General features: G+C 46.9%; 1 protein-coding gene across 2 annotated transcripts; it reads right to left on the bottom strand.

Annotated features, from left to right (window-relative positions):
- Positions 1–1542: 1542 nt before the first annotated feature.
- GPR4 (G protein-coupled receptor 4) lies at positions 1543–22476 on the bottom strand. 2 transcript variants are annotated; one of them, XM_089478217.1, is made up of 4 exons: positions 22339–22476; positions 13834–14068; positions 12383–12481; positions 1543–3163 (listed from the first exon to the last, which is right to left on the bottom strand). In XM_089478217.1, the coding sequence occupies exon 4, from the start codon at positions 3043–3045 to the stop codon at positions 1771–1773; it is 1275 nt and encodes a 424-aa protein (XP_089334343.1). In that variant the 5' UTR covers positions 3046–3163; positions 12383–12481; positions 13834–14068; positions 22339–22476; the 3' UTR covers positions 1543–1770. The 2 variants fall into 2 exon arrangements, with proteins under 2 accessions (XP_089334343.1, XP_089334342.1); XM_089478216.1 differs by lacking the exon at positions 13834–14068.
- Positions 22477–23703: the final 1227 nt, after the last annotated feature.

Raw genomic sequence — 23703 nt, 5'->3', positions numbered from 1 at the left:
TTTCCCCCAGCAGCAGGCAAGACTTGAACCCAGAACTCAGGGTGCTTTCTTTTCTTGGAGGAGAAAACTGGATTGTTATGGTAGGTTTATTTATTTATTTTTATTTGTGACCTGCTATATTTTATAATTTAATGTTGATATGTATTAATGTGTATTATGTTAAATTAAATATTCAAAAGGTTATGTAAAAAATTCATTTAAGCACAATAGACAAATGAAAGGAATAATTTAAAAGCAGATTTGGTCAAGGTTTTGTTTGTCTTAAAATACCGTTTTAAGCCTTTTTCTTGCTCAGAGTTCTGTACTTATCTTGCAAGACAACAAGGCCTTTTGACAAAAATAGGTTCATCAGAAAAATACATCGGAGTGCATAATTAAAATGCAATATATGTAATACAGTGTATGTATTATGTATACATACGTAATACATATGTATACGTATGCAACCCATATGTAAAATGCAGCGCATGTAATGCAGCTGCACATAAACCATAGTAAATGACTGTGTATTTATGTGTGTGGTTTTAGCTTTTATTTTGTAAAAATAAACAAAACAGTATCCTACGTTTTGCAATGCCTTGTCCTACATTTTGCTGTGCCTCATCCTCCTTTGCAGTGATGACATCTGGTCACCTGTCTCAGACGGCCAAAATGGCCTCAGGCTGCTGGGATCCGTGGGTCATCTCCTCCCCTCCGCAAACCCCTCCAGGGACATTTCTCCCAACTTTGGCCTTTTCCTGCCGATTCCCAGGAAGGCCCTTGACTCAGTGGCTCTTGCTAAGCGTTGGGATTATTCATCACGCATTCCTGGAGTGAGCAGTCATCCCAGAGGGCTAGCGTTGCTCCCAGGCCCCTTGCCAAAGGGGTCTCCAAGATCAATCTGGGAAGCAAAGAAACTTTTGCAAGCCTTCTGGGCCTCGTGAATGTTTCTGGGGTGGAAAGTGGCAAGAGGGTTGCAACACCCATCGCTTTCCTATGTGCTGAAACGCAGCTTCCTCAGGGGTTACACAGGGCGGTTCTTGGAAAGCGCTTACTTAAGGATGAAGTACAGTACTTCCTCTTTGCCATGAGCTCAGAGGGGTTTACTCTTGGGAGGTCAATGTGGTTGGACACCTGATCCTTCCTACGTAGTAGTTGTTGTGTGCCTTCAAGTCATTTCCAACTTATGGTGACCCTAAGGTGAACCTACCATGGGGTTTTCTTGGCAAGATTTGTTCAAAGGAGGCTTGCCATTGCCATTCCCTAAGGCTGAGTGTGACTTGCCCATGGTCATCCAGTGGGTTCCCCTAATAGAGCGGGGATTCGAACCCTGGTCTCCAGAGTCATAGTCCAACACCCAAACCACCATATTGCCTCCCCTTTGTTCCTGCAGTTAATTCATCTAGAGAAATAGCAACGTTTATACGAAACAGACATGGATTTTGTGTTTAGACTTGGGTCCCATCTCCAAACTGTCTCATTATGTATATGCAAATATTCCCAAATCTGGAAAACTCCAAAACCCAAAACATTTCAAAATCCCAACCATATCAGATAAGGGAGATCCAACCTATACTTCTGTTAGAAACCATCTTCAGAGGTGCAACCAATGGCGGAAACATACCAATGCCCAGGAATATTATTCCCCAAGTTGTGATAATATTAATATCAACGTTATATTATTATTTTTTCCAGCTCCGTGTTTATTGGCTGTCCGTCCCGACAGGTTTGGCAGTGGGATGCCGCATTGTCAAGAAGTTGCATCAAGTAGCACCAAGTGCCTAATAGGGTTCAGGGGTTAAAAGTCAAGATCTTCATCTGGAGCTCCACGTCTCTCGCCGTTCCCAGTCCGTCTTGTGAGCAGGAAGGCAACGGAAGAGCCAAGGGCTGCCGGCAGAAGCTGTTCTTCTTGGAGGAGAGTGGGGTGTCGAGGGTGAGGGAGGCGTTGGCCATCTCCTGGGGTTTGGAGCTGGTGAGGAAGCGGACGGTGGTGGACAGGGCCTTGGCCACGTCGCTCCGGGCGCCTTCGTTGGCAAAGCAATAGAGGATGGGGTCGGCCACGCAGTTGAGGCTGGTGAAGGCCAAGGAGGTATGGTAGGCCACGAAGATCTTCTCCTCGAAGCCACAGTCGCAGGGTTTGCTCAGGTAGACGGCACTCCGGGAAAGGAGGATGACATGGTAGGGTGCGAAGCAGAAGAGGAGGATGGCGATCAGGCTGAGCGAGAGGCGCTTGATCTTGGCCTTCTCCTGCTTCTCGGTGGAGATGTTCCCCCTCACGGCCCGCAGGATCCCTTGGTAGGAGAAGAGCATCAGCACCCATGGGAAAAGGAAGCCGAGGAAGACCCGGTAGAGGTTCATCCAGGCCACCCACTCCTCCATGGGGTACTTCTCGAAGCAGAAGGTGTGGTTGTAGCGGTCGTGGAAAAGCTCGTCGTGGAAGAGCGGGGCCGAGTTTGCCCCGATCTCGATGGCCCACACCACGAGGCTGACCGCCACGGCCGTCTTGACCCGCCGGAAGCGGGCGAAGCGCAGTGGGTGTGCCACGGCCAAGTAGCGGTCCACAGAGATGCAGCAGAGGAAGGCTATACTGATGTAGATGTTGGTGTAGAAGATGAAGCCAAAGACCTTGCAAGACTCCTGCCCGTGGATCCAGTTGTCGTAGTGGAGGAAGTAGTCAATCCAGAGGGGCAAGGTGGCAATGTAGAGCAAGTCCGCGATGGAGAGGTTCATCAGGTAGACGCCCAACTCGTTCTTCTGCCTGACCTGGAGGTAAGCGGCCCAGAGCGCCATGCAGTTGGTGGGGAGGCCCATGGTGATGACGATGATGTACAGCGCTGGAGGGAAGAGGTGGTCGATCTTTGAGTCCACTTGGCAGCTCCAGCTCACCAGGGTTGTGTTGCACATCCTCAGAGGGAAGGAGGCGGCAGGCTGCACCAGGGAAGGGATGGAAACCAAGGGAAAGGGGGCAGCAAATCCCAGCTTAGAAGGGGAGTCTGTGGGGCCAGGAGCGGTACGTCCACAGGACCATGGAGGCCACCATCGCAAGGAAGTCCCCAGAGCTGGCATGCAGCAAGGTCTCCATTGGCTGAGTGTAGATGTTGGCTTCCACCTTGGCACCACACTGGACAATCGGCTTAGTTGGCACAGAAGCTGTCTTTCAATGGAGGGTCCTGCCTTTTCGGACCTGGGAAGAGAGGAAGAAATGTAGGTTGAGGTTGTGGGAAAACCACTAGAGAGGGGATGAGCAACTGTACAGTGGCAGTTTTTCCCTCCCTGTTGCCCATTTGGTGGGCTGCCCCAGTGGGTTTGAGTGCACCCTCTGCAATCTGGGGCAAACCTTTCCCTTTTCTGTGTGGTTTTAGCAAGGTTTGGAGGGGTCAGAGGAAGCAAACGACTACATCTCTAGGTGATTTTGGAAGATTTTGGCCATATGGGGTCAAAAAAACAACATAGCCTGGAAGTAAGGCCGAAAAGCCCTTGTTTGCCCATCCAGGAATGTGGAAGGATGGATAAATTCAGTGGACAATTGGTGGCCAATTATTTCTTTTCTGTGCCGCCTTTCTCCCAGAAAGGGAGCCAAGGCAACTCACAAATAAAAACATTTTAAAAGGCTTTACGCTAAAAACAAGGTTATGCTTCAGTTTGCACACAAAGCAAGAGTTTATACAGAGCAGAGATACTGCAGACAGAAGAAGACGGGTCACTTTGTCTTCTGGTGCATTAATTCGGCTGGACAGTGGAAGAAAGACAGAAAGCAGAGCGTTCTGAAATTTTCTTCCTTCTTCTGGTAGCTGCAGAAGCATTACTGTCTTTTGGACTTTAAGACAACGGGGCTGTTGTTATTGTCGTTGCTGCTGTTGTTATGTTTATTTATTTATATCCTGCTTGCTCTCCAAAATTGGAATCCAAAGTGGCTCACATTTTACGAAGGACAGCAGCTAAAGAGAAAGTGAACATTAAAATGGAATCCAGCTACCAGTAGTCAGAGGATCAAAATGCCTCAAAGCTACACTTTCAAAAGATGAATTGCAATTAAAAAGATCAAAAGCCATTAAAACAATTCAGTACTTCAACTGTTCTTTAAAACCTTTCTTTGTTTTAAAAGCTTGTTGGCATGAAAAAGTCTTTGCCTGCCAACAAAATGACAAGGGCCTCCCCAGGATGGAAAGGAGTTCCAGGCGACATCTACATTGCAGAAATAATGTAGTTTGACACCACTTTTCAAGCGCTGTGGCTCCATCCTGTGGAATCCTGGGATTTGTAGTTTTGCAAGGTCTTTTTCCTGCACTGAAATTTCTCATCTCTGCATTCCCTTGCACAATTCATTCTGTTTTCCTCCTTTGTCCAAAACCTGTTTCTAATTGCAGGCATTTCAGCCGTTCCTACTGTTTCGTGGGCCCTTTATTTCTCAGAAAACGCCCTGCGCAAGTGAGCCTCCTCCTGCGCCTCGTAAATGTGCAGCTGCTCAAGGCAAGTTGTGCCTCTTCCCACAGTAAACCTTGGGAGGTGCAGATAGGCTGCTTTCATCCAGACTTGATCAAATCAAACAAAATTTCTTCTCATCCTCGGCCAGAAGGATCGTGTCGGTCTTGGAGGTGCCATGAGCCTCCAGGCTGTTTCTTAGGTTGCCAGGTAAATACGACTCCAGTCATCTCACCAGCCACAATCCTGGCACTATTGTTCTCCTTGCAACTGTGCAAAGCTGGTGTTGTGCAACTCCTAACCCTGCCATTTAAGTGCCCTTGTTTGCATACCTGAGATGAATTTCTCATGGTTCAGACCCATCACCACCAACACCACCAACCCATATACTGTCCAATATTTCACAGATTAAAACTGGGATTTATGTGGCCAAACAACATCAGAGTGTTGTCAAGAAGGCAGACATTTATGAAGTAGGTAGAGCCAAAGCTAGGAAAGGCTGCAGCAGTTTGCATTTACTTGAGCCAACTGGGAAGGGTAAGGTTTCACCCCTTCCTCTCATTTTTCCCATAGGTTATTTGAACGCAATCTACTTTGCAATTTGAACTCAGTTTGCAGCAACTGAAGTAAGCTGAGGACAAAGTGGAAGGAGGAGGGAGAAACTGGGACTCTTTAAAAGCATCTCAGAAAGTGGAGCGACAGAAGACTATTCCAGATTAGCCCCCTGCCATCCCACTTTTATAAAGCAACATGGTTTCTCTCGCCTCCTCTTGCTTCAATGGCTAAATAATGCATTCAAAATGCAAAAGTACTTTGCGCTCAATTAAATTATCAGAGAGAGGAGAGGAAGAGGGCAAAATCTTGCCCTTCCCAACAGTCTTAGGCAAAATCAACCTGCTGCAATCACTCCTAGTTTGCCCATTCTTCCTTATGTACAACTTTGGTCATCTTGACCACAGTCTGATGTTGCTTCACCACACATTTCCCAGTATTGATTTGTGAACCGCTGTTGTTGTTGTTGTTAAATGCCCCCCAGTCCTCTCCAACCCACAGTTTGCTAGAGGGTACGGTTTATGTCTTGCAATAAGGTAACCAAGGCCATTGATATAACCTCTTTAAAGTTTAAAAAGAAACCTCTGTAAAAGTGTGCATAATCCAAAGAGACGTTAAGCAATGGTTAAAACTGGAAAACTGCAGCAATGAAAAGTCTTCTTGTTGAGAAGAATATTGCAAGCGGTCCGGCTGTTGGGAAATTGTCTTTACTGTTTGTCTCAAAGGGACACAGAAAGGGAACGATACAGAGTTTGACACAACTGGAAAATGCAAACACTTTCTTGATTGCTTTACTACTTGAGAGGTAATAAACTCATGAAAAATCACATTAAAAGTGGATAACAGACCCTTATCATGATGTGTTAACAACTTTGCATACTGCCATCATGTTCGCGTTAATTGTTTATAGCCAGTGTGAAGAATATAATTGTTGCTTTCCCCATCCAGTGTTGTCCTTATTCCACCTTTAACTATGTACAATATGTGCGTATACATACCTTCCAACTGTTCCCAATTTGATAGGCACAATCCCAATTAATCCTCTGCCATCCCACTTTTCCAGCTGCTTTTAAAACGCCCCGCTTTCTCTTTCTTCCTCCCACTTTCTTCTTTTGCCTTCAGCTGACTTCAGTTGCTGCAAAGTGAGGTGAAAGGGCAAAAGCCGCTTGCACTTCATTAACTTATCAGGGAAGAAAGGAGAGGCAGAGTCTTATTCTTCCCAGGAGGCTCAGGCAAAAGCAAACTGCTGCAGCCTCTCCTTGCTTGTCTGTTCATCCTTATAGATAACTTCGGCCATATATGATAGGCTTGGATGGATGCATGTTTCCGTTTTCACCCGTGAAATGTTGGAAGGTATTCCTAAAATGCAAGTCCCTTAAGCTGCAAGATTGTGCTCTGAGGCTGTAAGCCACCGAAAAGTTGTGCAAAAGTAAACCAGTGTTTGTCTTAAAAGGTGCGCAAGGATCTTTTGTTGGTTTGCCCTTGGAAGGCTGTTCCAGGCCTTGGGCGGCACGATTCAAAAGTCCATATCTTGAGGACAAGACAAAGCAAGGACCCAAGGACAGAACAAAATGCTCTGGCAGAGGTTTATATTGGGGCATTGGGGTTGCTCAGGGAGTCTAGTCCCAGGGAGCTTATAAGGCTTTAACCATCATGTTTTGTCGCTGCTGTCGTTGTATGCCTTCAAGTCCTTTCTGACTTAGGGTGACCATAAGATGAACCTATCATAAGGTTTTCTTAGCAAGGTTTGTTCAGAAGTGGTTTGCTTTTCTCTTCTTCTTTGGCTGAGAGAGTGTGACTTGCCTAAGGTCTCCTAATGGACTTCTTTGGCCAAGCTGGGAATCGAACCCAGGTCTGTGCGAGCGTTTAATTCTGTAATTAATTCACTTTGCCAAGCGCCGGGTGTTGAGTTTCTGCCCAAAAACCCTCCTGAAAATTTAATGCTAACCTTTCTGGGTCCTTAATCCCTCTGTGGAACTGAAGGTCAGCGGGACCCCCTTCCTTTCGAACAAGATTCCCTGGAAATGTTCCCGCCAAGCTCTAAAGGGCAAAGAACAAACGCAGACACAAGCCGGTCGGAGGAAAGCTGGGTCTCACCAGTTTGAAAACAGGACGCCGGAAACAGCAGACGCTCGCCATCCCCCATTAAAAGTCCAGGTTCAGCGTGGGTAGCAAATATAAACCTTCCATATTCTAGTTCTCTCCATAAGAATATTTCCAACCATGAGCAATCAATAGCTTTTAGGGGGGGGGGGATTCAAGACTAACTGCATCATGCTTCTCAGTTCACTTTGGTGTGGTCCAACTAACTTAAGTGCATTTGGAAAGCACCAAAGCAGGAAAGTTAAAATGCACACGAGGAACACCAAAGCAATTGCTACAAAGGGAAAGGCTTCTTGGAACAAAATAGGAGAGAGACAGACAGACAGAGAAATCCGTACATTTCTACACATTTGGATGTACAATATTTAGAGCTTGGATGCACTATATTGCTTTGGACTGCAATTCTCACAATTGCATTCAGTCCATTCCTTGGAAACTTTAAAATGGAAATAACTTTCTGGATGGCTTTGAAATTAGTGATACATATCTAACAGTGAGACCAGGTTTTAAAAAACCCTGTGGTTCTAGGTGGATTTCCAGAGTTTCAATGCCATCGATTGGCTGCATTTATATGTTTATAAGGCAGTCAAGTTTTAAAGCATCTCATCCATTACGGCCTCTCCATGACAGATTTAAGGCTGTATCTGCACTATAGAAATAATCCAGGTTGACACCACTTCATCTGCCATGGCTCAATGCTTTAGATTTCTGGAAATTGCATTCTGTGAGATATTTAGCCTTCTCTGTCGGAGAGGTCTGGTGCCATGACAAACTACAGAATGCCATAGCATTGAACCAAGGCAGTTATTATTCCAATGATACGGATTATTTCTGCATCCCTACAGGACATTTAAGTTCTCGGAAACAGCCAAAACTTCAGTTCTTGGTGGAATGGGGGTTGAAGGAAGAAGGGAGCATCTGAGAAAGACAATCTGAGCCCTGATTGCCCTCATTATTTGGAGACGTGTGGAACATGCATCATGATCCGTGGCAAGAAATAAGGCGTAATTGCAGCAAGGAACTTGGTGGGAGGCAGAAGCCAAGGGAAGAAGAGTGCAGGGCAAGGCAGTTCACCAAGCGAGGTGCAGAGTGCTTGCACTGCAGGAAGAATGACGTTTTGGCAACACTTTAGGTGCCATGGATGGATCTACGGCATCCTGGGACCTCCTCTCCTTTGGGCATCAGTTTAAAGTGAATGGAGAACTGGGTTATATTAGAGGAAGGTTGGGATGCGGGCACCCAAGCGGTCTTGGGTGAACTTTTAACTAACTCATTGGAGGAGAACGTTGCAAAGAGCAAAAAGAGAAAGAAAGCAGCAGCTGGACAGCTTGCGTCAGCCTCCCCAATTGCGCACACACTTTGGCGCATGGCATCATTAATCAGATGTGGGGAATCAGTGGAAACCTGAGCTCAGAGCAGATGTGGGCAATGGCTGCCTGCTTTTCCATGGCTTCCAGAAAGGGATTTCTTTGCAAAGGCGGCATCTTCTTCACCCAACTGCCTAGCCAAGGATGGCTAACTATGATCCAAATGGTAGCAGATCACCTTCAAGGCACATGCATACCTTCCAAGGTCTTTCGATTTGGCAAGGAAATGCCCTCCATGCTCCCTGGAGTGCATTTGGGGACATTCTGGAGCAAAACCCCAAAACAAAACAATACCAAAGAGGGCTCCAAAATATTTTTGACCCGTAGGGCATCCAGGGAGGCATTCTTTGCCCGCTCCAGTTCCTGGATATTTTATGAACGTAGCCCATAGGGACAGCGGGGGCTCTGGTCTTGTTTGAATGGGTTCCTCCAGGACTTCTAAAATAGTCTGAAGACCTTCAGCGAACATCCCTCCTCTGCTGGGTTTCTGAAGCAGGTCCCTGCCCTTTCAGCCAAATCTTTTCACCTTTTCCCTTAAATGACCATTATACATGAAACCTCAACTCTCAGGCCCACAGAAGGAAGCGCATCGCATGACGTCTCGATGGAAAGCCTGAGTAAACATGCACGGGATGTAAATTTCACCAATCTGCCAAATTGTGCAATTTCATAAACTCACTAAATTACACATTATGCACGCTGTTAACATAGCAGAACACATTTAGGTTTGGAAAAGAAAGCACGTTTTGCATATAATCCAGTTCCCCCTCTTTAAAAAAAAGTTTGGGAATGGATGTGTTTTGCTTTGCCTTTGGCTTCGCGGCGGGTTCAACATTTGCAGAAATCAGTCTGCAAAAGGATCTTGTCACACCTTTGAGACTCACTGAAAGAAAGAAGTTGGTAGCATGAGCATTAATAGAGGTGCTAACGTCTTCCTTTCGTTCAGCCTCAAAGGTGCTACAAGATCCTTTTGCAGACTGATTTTCCAGACTAACATGGTTATATCTTTATAGCACACTCCGAAGGTATGCAGTTTGCATATATCCCATCTCCCTTTTCTGTCTCCTTCCTTTTACAAAAGTGTGGGAATAAATGGTTCCCCATGACCATGGCTGCAACATTTTCAGAAGTGTCTTATCTCTAGCTCCGGCAGAGAAGTGGGCAAAGGACAAAGGCCTCTATGCAAAAACGAAATCTTTGCATGAAGTCCGAATGGGCGAGGAGTATTTTGCATCGTTAACAATCTTCCCAGCCCCAGACAAACTTTCCCACAAACTCTGAGCATCTCACAGCTGGACAGTGAAGAAAGCTGACGAAAAGAAAATCAACTCATTTCAAACATGGTCCTGGCAAAGAATTCTACCAATACCTGCTAAAAAGACAAATAAATAGATCCCAGAGCAGATCAGGCCTGAATTCTCCCAAGAAATGAAGACGGCTAAATTGAACCTGTCATACTTTGGACATATCACGAAATGGCGTGACTCACTGGTTATAACAAAGGGTAAAATGGAAAGTGGTAGGAAAAGAATAAGAGCACAGTAGAGATGTCTGGGAATCCTAGGGGTGCATCTGCAGCATGCAGTTTTACCCCACTTTAAGTGCTGTAGCTCCATCCTATGGAATATGAATTTTGTATTTTCACAAAGTCTTTGGTCTTTGACAAGGCATTGCTGGTGCCTTACAAAAACTACCAATCTCTGGATTTTTTAGGATGGAGCCATGGCAGTTAAATTGGTGTCAAACTATAATCTCTAGAGTGTAGATGTTCCCCCTGAGTTTGCAAGACCTAAGCAAGACACTTGATAGCTGGAGATATCTCCATATTCATATGGTCGCCATAAGTCAAAGACAACTTGACAGCAGAAAATAGCAAGGCTGCTGTTAAAGGCACAGCCGCAAATCTCAGTTGAGAATCTGGCATCTCTTGGGCCAAGCTGTGTCTCTTTCTGATCCTTCTGAAGTCTAAGGTTGCATTCACACTTTGGAAATAATCCAGTTTGACACTGCTTTGCCTGCCGTGGCTCAATGCTATGGAGTCCTGGGGATTGTAGTTTTGTGAGATATTCAGCCTTCTTTGTCAGAGAGCTCTGGTGCCACAACAGACTACAAATCCCAGGATTCCACAGCACTGAACCCTGGCAGTTAAAGTGGATTATTTCTGCAATGCAGATGCAGTGTTAGACGCATGGGGATTTTGACTATTCCACATGAGCGCTGACTTGCTCCTCTCTCCAAGTGGAAGAGCTCAGGGGAAATGAAGCAGACAGTGGGGATGGATGTATGCATGTGTTATGTACGCATGTATATATTCATATTCTAACCTATCTGCATGTGGAGTGTTAATAATTGTCCTGCTGTTGTCCGGGGAGGGGTGTGGGACGCAGGAGGTTCAGACAAAGGGAAGAACATTGTTACTGTATAACCGGGCAGCGAGTGCGCAAATGTGGGCCAAAGACACAAACGCAGAAGAAAACATTCACTCGCGACTCCCAGGGCTTACCAGCTTTTCAGGCACAAAGGCTAGCTAGAGTCATTCACGGGAAAAGGAAACGCTTAAGATGTTTTCATGGCCTGAAATTTTGCAATTGAATACACACCGAATTGCATGATGTAGTTGCAGCATACACAAACTCCTGTCTGAGTATGTAGCCGAAACAGGGAAGAGAGTGATAGAGAAGGTATCTGGGATGTTGAGGTGCTCCAAACTCTTTCTCCTTGGAGGTTTGCCACAGCAAATGATGAGACGTTGAGGGGCATCAATAGGGTCACGCGGAGGTGTGGACCACACTGGGTGACACCTCAGAAAGGGATGACCATCCGGTGGGGTGGTCACTCACTGGCTGTCCCAAGACCATCACCTCTGGCCGCCCCCTTTCACAAGACAGGGCACCTCTGCTGTCCATCCAACTGTACCCACTGGTGGGGATGGGGTGCTGCTGGCATTTGGCAACTCCTTCCAAGTCGAGCATGGCATAGTGGTTTGAGTGTTGGACTAGGACTCTTGGAGACTAGGGTTCAGTTCCCAGCTGGGCCATGGAAACCCACTGGGTGATCTTGGGCAAGTCACACTGCTTCAGAGGTAAGGCAATGGCAAGCCTCCTCTGAACAAATCTTGCCAAGAAAACCCCACGATAGGCTCAAGTCATAAATGACTTGAAAGTACACCACCACAACAACAGCAGCAGCAACAACGATAACAACAGTCTAACAGGGCTTTTGGCTGGGCTGGGAAAAGGAGGTGTTGGTGTCTGTGGCAGCAGCAGTGGCTACAGACTTCATCCCTTCTCCAAAAGGAAAGAGGTCCATGGCCACCACTGTTGTCATGACCTGCCTTTCCTGACTGGCCAGCAGTTACACCAGACCCGAAAGGGGTTGCCAGGTGGAAGAAGCACCCCACTTGTTTGGGGGAAAGGGGTCACCATCTGGGTCTTCTGGCCTTTCAGAAGGGGTTACTCGGAGTAGCAACACCCACCCTCCACCATGGGAAGGCTGCTGGTGGGAAAGGGGCTGCTGTCCAGGTCTGGTGTGGCTGCTGGCTTCTCATTTTCACTTGGCCAGCAGTGCCACCAGACCCGAAAGGGGCAGCACCCCATTCCCACCACGACAGAAGTTCCCTTCCCTGGCCTGGCACAGCTGGCAGAGGAGGTGGCTGTGGGGTGTCAAGCCTGGGGGTGATAGCCTGGGTTACCCCATTGGGGTGGCACCAACCCTAGACATGAGTGGAGAGGTAACTCCTCGCTACATTTCTCCTCTAACAGAAGCAATAGCCAATTTTAGAAATGTTCTTTCTGCTGCTCAACAAGAGTACCGCTGTTTTGTGCATTTTGGAACAAGTTGTATTATGCCGTATTAACTAGGTTTTCTGTTTCTGTTGGTTTTTTATTTTGTTGGGATGGTGAATGTTCCCAAATGAAACCAAAGGCATTTCTTAGCTGTTGCCACCGACACGGGCTCACCTGGAGTGTTTGGGCCACGTTCAGCAGTAGGCACCTTGCAGGGCAGAAGCTGGCGCATGAGGAGAGCTGGACATTTGGACAAAGTTGGTTCTACAGCTCCTGGGGGAAAAGAGAGAGAAAGAGCGATGGAACAGGGAAGAGGAGCTGAGCCCCTCCTTACCTCCCCTCACCTCCCGTCTCCTCCAAGGACATTGGCTTCTTTCCTTATTACCGGCTGAAATGAGATTAAACTGGCCTGGTCTACGCTGCCCAACTGCTCCCAGAAATGCAGGTCCGTGACCAGCGGCTGGCACATGTTCCCTCTGCGTCTGGACGAAAGGTTGCTACTTTCTCTCTTCTGAGAACTGGACTCACAAATGTTCAGCCCTGGCACACACACATAGCCCTTAGGAAATAGTATCCCAAATATCTAAATTTTCCCATTAATTGCCTTATATAGTTGGTATATGCCTTCAGGTCAGCACAGAGACTCAGAGCAACTCTTTCCTAGGAGGTTCGCCATTGCTTTCCACTGAGGCCAAGTGTGTGTCTGGCTTCGCCCAAGTGGATTTCCATGGCTCAGTGGGAGATCTGAACTCTGGTGTCAGAGAGAACCTGAGGCCAGCATTCAATCCACAATACCAGATTGGTTCAGGATTTTCTTAGTAAGGTTTATTCAGAGGATCTTTGCCATGGGTTTCCTCTGAGGCTGAGAAAGTATGATTTGCCCAAGACCAACCAGAGGGTTTACATGGCTATGTTGGGATTTGAACCATGGTATCCCACAGTCCTTGTCCAACAGAACCATATATATGTATGCAACTATGGGGCCATTGCAAAGTGCTTAAACTTTTACAGCAGAAGCTACAATCATACATGAAGCAAGTTATCCCAGAGGTGCAAGCTGGGTTCAGGAAAAGAAAAGGCACTAGGGATCACATTGCAAACATATGATGGATAGTGGAGTGCCCCAGGGAATTCCAGAAGAAAACCAGCCTGTGCTTTATAGACTACAGCAAAGCCTAAGGAGCAGTCTTAAGGAAATAGATGTACCATTACACTTGGTTGTCCTGATGCGTAACCTTACTCAGGGCAGGAGGCTACAGTCAGAACAGAATTCGGAGAAGCAGAATGGTTCCCAGTTGGAAAGGGGGTCAGACAAGGCTGCATTTTATCATCCTTTGTATTCAGCTTATATGCAGAGAACATGATATGCAGAGCAGGTTTGGACACGGAAGAAGAAGGAGTGAAGATTGGAGGAAGGCATATCAACCATCTAAGATATACAGACAACACCATACTACTAGTAGGAAACATCAGACCTGAAACAATTACTAAAGAAAAGCCAAGAAAAAAGTGCTAAGGCATGCTTGCAGCTGAACTTGAAGAAAGCAGAAATAACCATCATGGAGGAGCTACAAGAATTCAATACAGACGAAAAGGAAATTGAAATAGTTTAAAAGTCCTCATACCTTCTTGGAATCAAGGGCCACCCATTGCAACCCCCTTCTGCCATGCAGGAAGACACACTCCAAGCCTTCCCTGTGATAGACGGCTATTCAGCCTCCGGTTAAAAACCTCCAAAGAAGGAGACCCCACCACTCTCCAAAGCAGCGTCTTCTGCTGACAAACAGCTTGGCTCAGTCATTGGTCAGAATAGAGATTGCAGTCAAGAAATCAGAAGAAGACCAGGACTGGGAAGGGCAGCTACGAAAGAACAAGACAAGATCTTAAAGAGCAAAGATAAGCCGAATACCAAAGTTAGGATCGTCCAAGCCATCGTATTTCTCCTCACCATGTATGGATGTGAGAGCTAGACAGTTGTTTTCCAGATGTGTTTGTGTAAAGGCGAAATAACGCAACGTTAACCCGAATGGAAAATCGCCAAAATGCACCCCTTTTTACTTTCAGAAGCTCCCAAAAGTAAAAAGGAGCCAGTTTTGGGTGACTTTCCGTTCGGGTTTGTGTCACCTTATTTCTCCTTCACACAAACCTTGTCTGAAAATCTACCCGCTTTTGTGTTTTCCCCCCACTTTTGTTCAGGGTTAACCCTGACGCCGTTAGAAAATCTACCCGCTTTTGCAGGTTTTTTCTCTAGTTTAAATTCAGTTTCTGCATGGGATAAACTCCATAGAGAGCACAAGGGCCAGCTAGTCCAACCCCTGCCTTGCAGGAATACACAGCTAAGGGATACTCAAGCCACTACACCAAGTAGCCTCATATATAAACTGAGGGTAGTTTCTTCACCAGAAGTAAGTTTTTATATCCCAGCTCCCATTGTAGATCAGAGAGAGATTTTGCAAAATGCCTTTCCCACTCTGTCATGCAAAGGAAGGCTGTCCGCAAAGACGGATTTGGATGGAGGCATAGCAGCACCACTAACAACATAAAAGGACCTTTCTCCCCAAACAGTCCTGGACCCCCGCGCTTCTTATGGGGAGCTGCACCCTCAATATAAGAGAAAAGAGAGAAGCGATCCTGGCCAAGGCTCTCCTTTCTGCTAAATGATTTCCACAGAGAACGCCAGGGCAATGCTTGAAGGGCCTGAAAAACCTGCCTCTATCAAATGCTCCTCCTTCACTTTTCTTTTTGCCTCTTGTCTCCCTTTTCCATCTGCCTTTCATTCTGTTTTGTCAACAGCTAAGACCTAAGTGTTTTATTGTTCTTCTTATTCCCACCGCCTGCATACAAACTGGGACTCAGTCATGCTTTGGAATGGACAGCTCAGCACTAGCCCACACCTTCCAGCATTTTACAGGTGGAAACCAGGGCCAGTGTGTGGCAAAGCAACATCGGCGTCTGGCCAAGGTGACCAACAAATCTTCAAATGAGGAAGAACGCACAAGCTAAGCAAGGCTGCAACCGTTTGCTTTTGCCTGAGCTTCCTGGGAAGGGCAAGACTTGTTAAAGAATGTTTTCCAGTTGTTCAGTTTTGCAGCTGAATGCACACTGATGGCCTTGCATGGCGCAGTCGCAGAAAATGCAAACCTTTGTTTGAGTTGACAGCTGAAAGAGGAGAGATGCGGAGAAGGTTTCTGGAACCCCCCTCCTCTTATCTCCCCATTCCTGAGTTAGTCAACTATCAACTACTTTTGCATTTTGAACTTAGTTAAAAGGGGTCAATTTCTGGGTATGTTTGTGAAAGCTGGACAGTGAAGAAAACAGGAGGAAAATCAAGTCATTTGAGATGTGGTGCTGAAGAAGAGTTCTGCAGATATCTTTTAATATGCTTTCACACTACTACTATGTGTGTGTGTATATATATGTGTGTGTGTGTGTGTGTGTGTCCCTTCAGGTCGCCTGTGACTTATGGCGGCCCCATCAATTTCCTAGAGGTTTCTTAAGCAAGGAATCCTCAAAGGTAGTTTTGCCATTCCCTCCTCTGAAACAGAGCCTACAGTACCTGGGATTCCTTGGCAGTCTCCCACCCAAGTGCTAACCAGGGCTGACCCTGCTTAGCTTTCAATATCGGACAAGAACTGGGCACTTTTAGGGCGTTTCGGCTTCTACTCATCCTCTGAAAATTGCTGGTGTGGAAAAGAAAGAGTTAAGTAAAAGTTGCTCAGATTATAGTGAGTTTTGTTGCAAGACCAAGGCACAAAGATCACGTCTCTCCTTCCTTCCTTCCTTCCTTCCTTCCTTCCTTCCTTCCTTCCTTCCTTCCCTGAGCCTTCAGGTACTCTGCACCTTTCTCCCCAGGACCAAAACCCATAGCAAAAACCTGTCCTAAGTCCCTCAATTTGATTACCCCACCAAAAAACCTATTTATATCCCAGAGATATAACACATTCTAGCCTAGATGCAAGCTTTGCAAGCCAGCTGTTGTACACAGAGACATACTGTATTGGGTTACAGGAACCCAAAATATTCCACTAAACTCCAGGCAGTTAATGAGGAACGATGGGAAGTAGCTACACCTTATAAACCTGCGGTATTTTGTGTGTAGATTTATATTTGCTCTCGACCACATTTTAGTTTGTGACACGTAAAGTATACTGTATAAATCTGCAGTTTTCCGTGTATAGATGTAGGTTTCCTCTCTAGCATATTTTAATGTGTGAAATGTAAAAATATATACAAATAAATACATAACCGGTTTTGCACAAATGGGACGGGTATCAATCGTCTTAAAATTAAGTCAGAAATTGCCAGCTCTAATTGGCAGCGCTGGTAGATGATTAAACTAAAAAGGTTTCGCTGGTTCATTTAGCGAGGCTGAAGCTTTGAGAGCAATCTTGCTAAAGGGAGGAAACGCATCTGCTTTGGTTCAGCGGGGATGTTGCATGCATCCCTTGGTATCTGTCGAAATTAATATCATTTTTTGATAGGGAAAGAGGGGTGTGGATCTAAATAGCATTGATTATTCCTGGATCTCAGTCCCCTTCTCTCTCAGCCAGTCGGGTGGCTCTCCCTAGGTCTCTCCTGGAAGCCCCAGCCTCCATCCAGCCCCTTGTCTCAGGGGTTTTCGGCTCCTGGGTGTGTTTGGGTGCGTCTCGCAACCACCACCTGCCCAGCTAAGCTGAAGTCTGAGTAAATAACCACGTCTAGGGTTTGGTGCGAGCCTGGGCTTGAGAGGAGTGTCCAAGCCTGGCTGCGAAGGCCCCTTTCCGTTGCCTGCGCCATCCTGCAGAAAGCAATTGGAAAACTGGCATGGCTTTGGCTGCAAACTGGCCCAATTGCTTGTCAGCACCCGGTCACCTTGAAACTGAAAGCAAATAGGAGAAGTGCCTCTGAGCATGTGCCAAGCGCCACCCTTGTACTTCTGTGAGGCCCCAGCACTCTTTGCTGGAGAAAGTTAAAGAACCCATAAAGCTACAAACCTCTGGATCCTGCAGCACTTAAAGTGGTGCCAAATGGCATATTATTCCTACAGCATAGAAGCACTCTTGACCATGCACTTCTTTGTAAAAAGTAACATGTTGTGCATATCCATATAAACGGCACGATGCACACATCTCTCTCTTTATGAAGGGCCCATGCTCCCCAAATACATCTTGTTCAGTCTATATATCAAAGTTTGTTTGGTGGTGGTTTCTTTTAGATTGTAAACCCGAGGGCAGGGAACGATCAAATTGCCAATCTGTAAATCGCTCTGAGATCCTTTGTGGGTGAAGAGCAGGGAATAAATACTCAGAATAAATTGAAAAATAAAAGTGTCCGCCGTCCCAAGTATGGGATGTCTTTTATAATAAGGGACACCTGCCAGCCCTATAAAGGACAAGCTTTCTCGATCTCAGACAGGAGACATCCCTAACTATAAGGGACACTTGGCAACCCTAACCACAAGACGTCTTCTAACCCTTCTCCAAGTTTGGCAATGAAGCTAGTCCCTGTTGTGGCCAGAGACATCTTGGGATATTCTCAGAGATTTTATCTACAATGATTTCACCGGCTGTTTGGGGAAATCTCACCTAGTAAATATCTTGATTTCTGGAGGTCAGAGCTGGATTGCCTTGAAAGGGTCCTCTTGAGACAAGCTAGAATTATGTCCCTCCCTTGTACTGCAAGGAGTTGCAAACCACTGAGCAACAGCAACAGATGATGGATGAAGCATCAGCGTCTCCAAGAGAACTCAGGGTAAATCCGCTTGACTACAGCTACTGTACTATATGCTCATGTATAAGTCTAGAAGTTTAGGTCAAAAAACTGACCCAAAAAAAACCCAAAGTTGACTTATCCATGGGTCAATATAAGTACTGTATCTGAACTCTTATTTAAAAGACGGAACCATCCCTTGGTGAAAAGTAAGAGTATACTCTGTCCTGGAAGCATAGACCTGCTCTACTCTCTCATCCATCCAGCCTTAAGACTAAGCACAAAGTCTGCTGGAATTTAGTAAGTTTTGGACATTGTTTGGCATTGCTGCATCCTTTAGATCCTTTGCTATATGCCCCTAAGTTTTACCTCGACTTAACTATGAGTCATTGCAGAATCCATAATTTGGGCCCTAAATCTTGCCCTTGACTTATACATGAGGTCGATCTATAGTCAAGTATATATGGTAAGTGTCCATTTGTATGGGCCCTCCCTGGCACTTTGGCATCCATGGGGTGCCACCCCACAGTGCTCAGGGCAATAAGAGCTGTTAGCAAACTGAGCCTTGGAGACACATTAGGGGTACATATGCTTACATTTGTTCCAAATTGAATTCCACAGATGTTACACATGCATTGTGTAGTTCTTCATGCACAGAGTATTTTGGTTGTGTATTCCTGCAGGGCAAGGAGTTGGGGTAGATGGCCCTTGAGGGGTCCTTTCCTATTCTACTATTCTATCCTTCTCTGACATTGGGCCATTTCTCTAATGTTGGATGCGCAACAGAGTCTTCTCCATGTCCCTCATATGAAGCCACCTTGGCCAGGACTTTCCAGACTCTCCAGAAACAAATGGAAGGTTTAATGTGAAATCAAAGGCTTTCATGGCCGGTATCCATAGTCAGGGAAAAAACTCTTCTTGAAACGAAGGGCCTGAACAGACAGGCCAAAATAAAGCTGCTTTGGGTCACTTTGGAGGTATGCTGTTTAAATGTTGCATGCGTCCTAAGAGTCCAAAAGCCGTGCCAAAGCCATGCTTCAGTCCTAAGGACTGGAGTGCAGCTTTGGCGCAGCTTCTGGCCTCTTAAGTTGTGTGCATCATTTAAACAGCATGCCTCCATGCTGAAGCAGCTTTATTTTGGCCTGTCTGTTTGGGCCCATAGTCTGAAAAACCCACCCCCAAAATGGAGGGTTTCTCTGTTCCAGCAAGCCTTTCCGAAAGGCAGGTGGTGGTGCGGGCAGCAATGTTTTTAAACCAGTCTGGAAACTTACAAGATGTCACCACTGCCGGCATGCGTTCTGCGACTCTCAAATCGCATTTGGGCTGATTTCATTACCGCTTTAAATTTCGTTATTTGCCCTTTATTGCTGGAATTTGGTTAGCCTGCGCCAGGGGCCAGTAGAGGAAACAAAACAGAGCCGTAAAATACATTTGGGACAACTGGTAGCAAGGGGTAAGGGAATGCATTGCAAACTATACATTTATTCCTTTTGGGGAGCTGGAGAAAGACCCCCCCCCAATTTAAAGTAGGGTTCTATGGGGGATTCTGAAGCATCAAAGTGGGGAAAGATCCTACTTTCTCTTTGCTCCCAGCCTCCAATGCACTCAATAGACACAGAGGTGGGGAAATGATGCTCTGCTCCAATTCAGTGCATTTGGAGAAATGGCTTGTAATGAGCCTGAACTCTTTGACTCTATAAAGACCTGATCATGCCTGCTTCTTCCTTATCTACTTTCTTACCAACATACGGGTTTGGTTTTGTTTTTTGTAAGGGGGAATGAAACCAAGTGATCAGCTCTGCCCTGCTTCATCCTCATCTGCTGCATCTGCACTGCAAAATTAATGCAGTTTGACACCACTTTAACTGCCGTGGCTCAATGTGATGTAATTCTGGGATTCCTAGTTTTGTAGGAGATTTAGTGTTCCCCAGGGTGGCCAGATGTCCTACCCGCCAAGGAGGACAAGGCACCGCAAAATGGAGGACGTTCCAAGAAAAAGGAGGTCATGACCAAACTAAAAGCTCCAAACACTCACGTAAATGTAAATTCATGCTCAGAGTAGAGGGACTCTTGGGATTCCTCCCAGACATGGCAAAGGCTTGCATCTGCACTGAAGAATTAATGGCAGTTTTGACACCACTTTAACTGCCTTGGCTCCATGCTATGGAATTCTGGGATTTGTACTTTGGGATTTGAGATGCTTTGTTGCCAAAGAGCTGCGGTGCCACCACAAACTACAAACCCCAGGCTTCCATAGGAATGGAGCCATGGCAGTTAAAAGTGGTGTCAAAGTGCATTAATTTTGCCATTTGAGGCATGAAATATCATCAACGACGCCTTGAATTCAGCCCTGAAATATATTGAAAGCCATTTTTTCTTTGCAGGTAGAGATGCTCCTCAGTTGACTTTAAAGGAGATAGGTTCCTGGCCAGGACTTCTTTAAAAGAAACTTTGGTGCCAGAAGGAGAAGCAACATGGAAAGAAGAGGGAGAAGAAGAGAAAGAAGAGCAGTTTGCAGTGTGTTTCATTCAGCAAGCTTTCTATCCAAAGCTAACAATATTCACATGTGAAAGGAAACCACCAGCTCAGTAAACCTTGCGCATGTCAACAGAAGCATTTTCTGGAGACCATTCGAAAGCTTCGTCCAAAATGCTGGACGCATCTACACTATAGAAATAATGCAGGGTGACACCACTTTAACTGCCGTAGCTCTACCCTATGGAATCCGGGATTTGTAGTTCAACCTGCCATTTGCAGAAGAGTCCCGTTGAGCTCAAAAGCTTGCTTACTCACTTGTGAAGTAAGCAGATGCTCTAACCCAAATTACTAACATTTCAGTTGCTATATATATATATATATGTATATGTATATATATGTTTCCTTCGCCATCCATAGGGCATTTGATGGGAGCGTCACATATATATCTTTGAGAAGGAAGGTATACCCAAAGGTCATCCAATCCAACCATTTGCCATGCAGCAATGCACAACCCAAGCACTCCTGAAATAGATCCATCCCAATTCTGGCTTAAAGACCTCCAGAGACGGAGAGCCCATCGCTTTCCAAGGCAGTCCATTCCACTGTCAAATCACTCTTACTTACACTTAAAAATCAAATTAATTAATTAATTAATTAACAATAAAAGTTCTTCCTACTCTTTAGGTAGAGAGGCAACATGGTGCAGTGGTTAGAGCCCTGGAGTATGGACTATGGCTCCTTGGACGAGTGCGGATTCGAACCCTGGTCTCTGGAGATCAAGGTTGGAAGCCCTGCTCAGCTGTGGAGACCCAATGAAAGCCTTTGGACAAGAAGTCACACTCTCTCAGCCTCAAAGGGAGGCAAAGGCAGGTTTGGACCTCTGAACAAATCCTGCCAAGAAAACCCTGTGATATGTTCGTGGGAAGGAACAACCTGAAGACACACAACAACAACAACAACAACAACAACAACAGCTATGTTTAGGTAGGATGACATTTCTTGTCCACTGGATGCATTGCTTTGAGTTCTAGTTTCCGAAGCAGCGGAAAACAAGCTCACTCCATCTTCTACATGGCATCCCTAGAGATAGTTTAAGGTGGCTCTCATGCCGCCTCTCAGAGCATGTGCAGAGTGCAATTCCTTCTCCACAAAGTGGTGCATGCATAGTCATTTGGAAGCAGAGCAACCCACTGGGCAAGCTGTCCAAAGCCCCCCAAACCCTCTTTCTCTCTTTCTGTTTACACAAACCAGCCCCAAGGGCAGGGTCCGCTCAGGATGGAAGAAGCCCAGCAGAGCCTGAAAGAGGGGCCTTTTGCCCTTGCGATGGATCTCCTGAGGGAGAGAGAGAGAGAGTTAAACAAGGGGGGAAGAGACAGATAGAAATAAAGGGAAAAGAAAGAAGAGAAAGGAAAAAGAAAGAAAGGGAGAGAAAAGAGAGAGAGAGAAAAAGAGAAATAGAAAGAAAGAAAGAAAGACAAAACGAGAGAGAGGGGAAGGAAGGAAAAGGAAGGAAGGAAGGAAGAAAAGAAGAAAGATAGGAAGGGAGGGAGAGACAGACAAAGGGACAATGGAAGGAAGGAAGGAAGGATAGCAAGAAAGACAGATGAAGGAAGGAGGGAAGGAAGGATGCCCCAATCCCGTCTCCTGAGAGCCCTGCCCTTCAGCTTCCCTTTCTCCTGCTGGTCTCCCTGGCAGGGCTGTTGTGAGGACAAGAGGTCCTGGGTTCAGTTCCTGCCAGGGCTGGGCAGAGGAGCCAGAAGAGCGCCCCCAAAGCTCTCTCTCTCTCTCGCTGTCTCTCTCTCTAGTCCCAGCGCCCGAGCTCTCCTGCCTTCCCAGTCCGGGAAGAGAGAAAGCCCTCTCTCTGCACATGGTCAGAGGCAGATCGTGCTCAGGGCCAAGGCTGCTGGAAGGGGGCTTTCCCCCAAGGACTGCAGTTCCCATCCTCCCCATCCCAAAGAGCTCACGCGGGTGGCTGCCGAGGGGTCCCTGGAGGGATGCCCAGGAAGGTCAGGGCACCGCTGCTGCTGCTGCTGCTGCTGCCTCCGGCGCTGCTCCGGTCATCAGGGCTCTGCCTCCGAGGAGGACCGTGCAGCCGCCCGAGGCTCGCTCTCTCGCTCGCTCTCTCGCTCGGCTGGGCTGCCCTCCCTCCCTCCCTCCCTCGCAGCCAGAGCCAGCCTCCGGAGCAGCGGCGGCGGCGGCAGCAGCATTAACCCGCTCCCTGCCGGCGGGGCCCAGGGCCAGCGGTGGGCGAGCCCTGGCTCTGGCACCCATTGACTGGGGGCCTCCCAGGAGAGCCTGCCCGGGGGTGTCCTTGGCAGGACTGGTCCAGAGCAGGTTGGCCATCCCCTGGCTTCCCCTGAGGCTGAGAGAGTGTGACCTGCCCATGGCCACCCAGTGGGCTTCATGGCCCAGCAGGGAATCCAACCCCAGAGTTGTAGTCCAGCCTTCAAACCACAAGCTGCCATGCCACACTGGCTCTCTACAGATACATACTAGTGAATCCATGGCTGAAGCATATCGACTTCTCGATTGTTGTGTGCCTATTGGATCCATGGCTGATTCAATATATTGGCATGGCAGATCCCATTGATGGGTGCCTGCAAGTTGATCCCGACTTAAGATAGAAACCCCCAAGGCGAAGCTCTCCTGGGGTTTTCTTGGCAAGATTGGTCCAGAGGAGGTTTCTCATGGGCTTCCCCTGCGGCTGAGAGGATGTGACTTGCCCAAGAGAGACCAGCATGGAAGGGGATACTCCGTGAGGACTAGCACCAGCCCCACTTACAGCAGGGTGCCCTTCGTGGGGCAAGTCAAGAGGGGGCAGACTGCAGACCTGCAGACTGAATTGCTGGGCGCTGAATGGCCAACATATTGGGAGATCCCATTGACTGATCTATTGACTGACTGATCCTTGTGTGCTTCCAAGTTGTATCTGACTTATGGAGACCCTAAGGTGAACCTACTGTGGGGTTTCTCTTGACAAGATTTGGTCAGAGGAGGTTGGCCATGGCCTTCCCCTGAGGCTGAGAGAGTGTGATTTGCCCAAGGCCACTCAGTGCGTTTCATGTCTGAGCTGGGAATCGAACCCTGGTCTCCAGAGCCATAGCTCACATCACTACATTACAGTGGCTCTCAGGTAAAGCTGGAGGAACATATCTATTGAATCCATCGCTGAGTCAAAATAGTGGAGATCCCACCCACTGGGTGCCCTTGGTCAAGTCACACTCTCTCAGCCTCAGAGAAAGGCCATGGCAAACCTCTTCTGAACAAATCTGGCTGAGAAAACCCCAGGATAGGCTTGCTTTAGGGTCGCCACAAGCCAGAAATGACTT

Source organism: Sceloporus occidentalis, unplaced genomic scaffold (assembly GCF_023333645.1).
Source record: "Sceloporus occidentalis isolate IW3139 unplaced genomic scaffold, rSceOcc1.0.p SCAF_13, whole genome shotgun sequence".
Taxonomy (NCBI): Eukaryota; Metazoa; Chordata; class Lepidosauria; order Squamata; family Phrynosomatidae; genus Sceloporus; species Sceloporus occidentalis.
Note: the sequence above shows the minus strand (reverse complement) of the source record. Positions and strands in the feature narration are given on the sequence as shown.

Coding starts and splice junctions, on each gene's coding strand:
- GPR4 (XM_089478217.1), bottom strand. CDS start 3,045: ATGCCAGCTCTGGGGACTTCCTTGCGATGGTGGCCTCCATGGTCCTGT.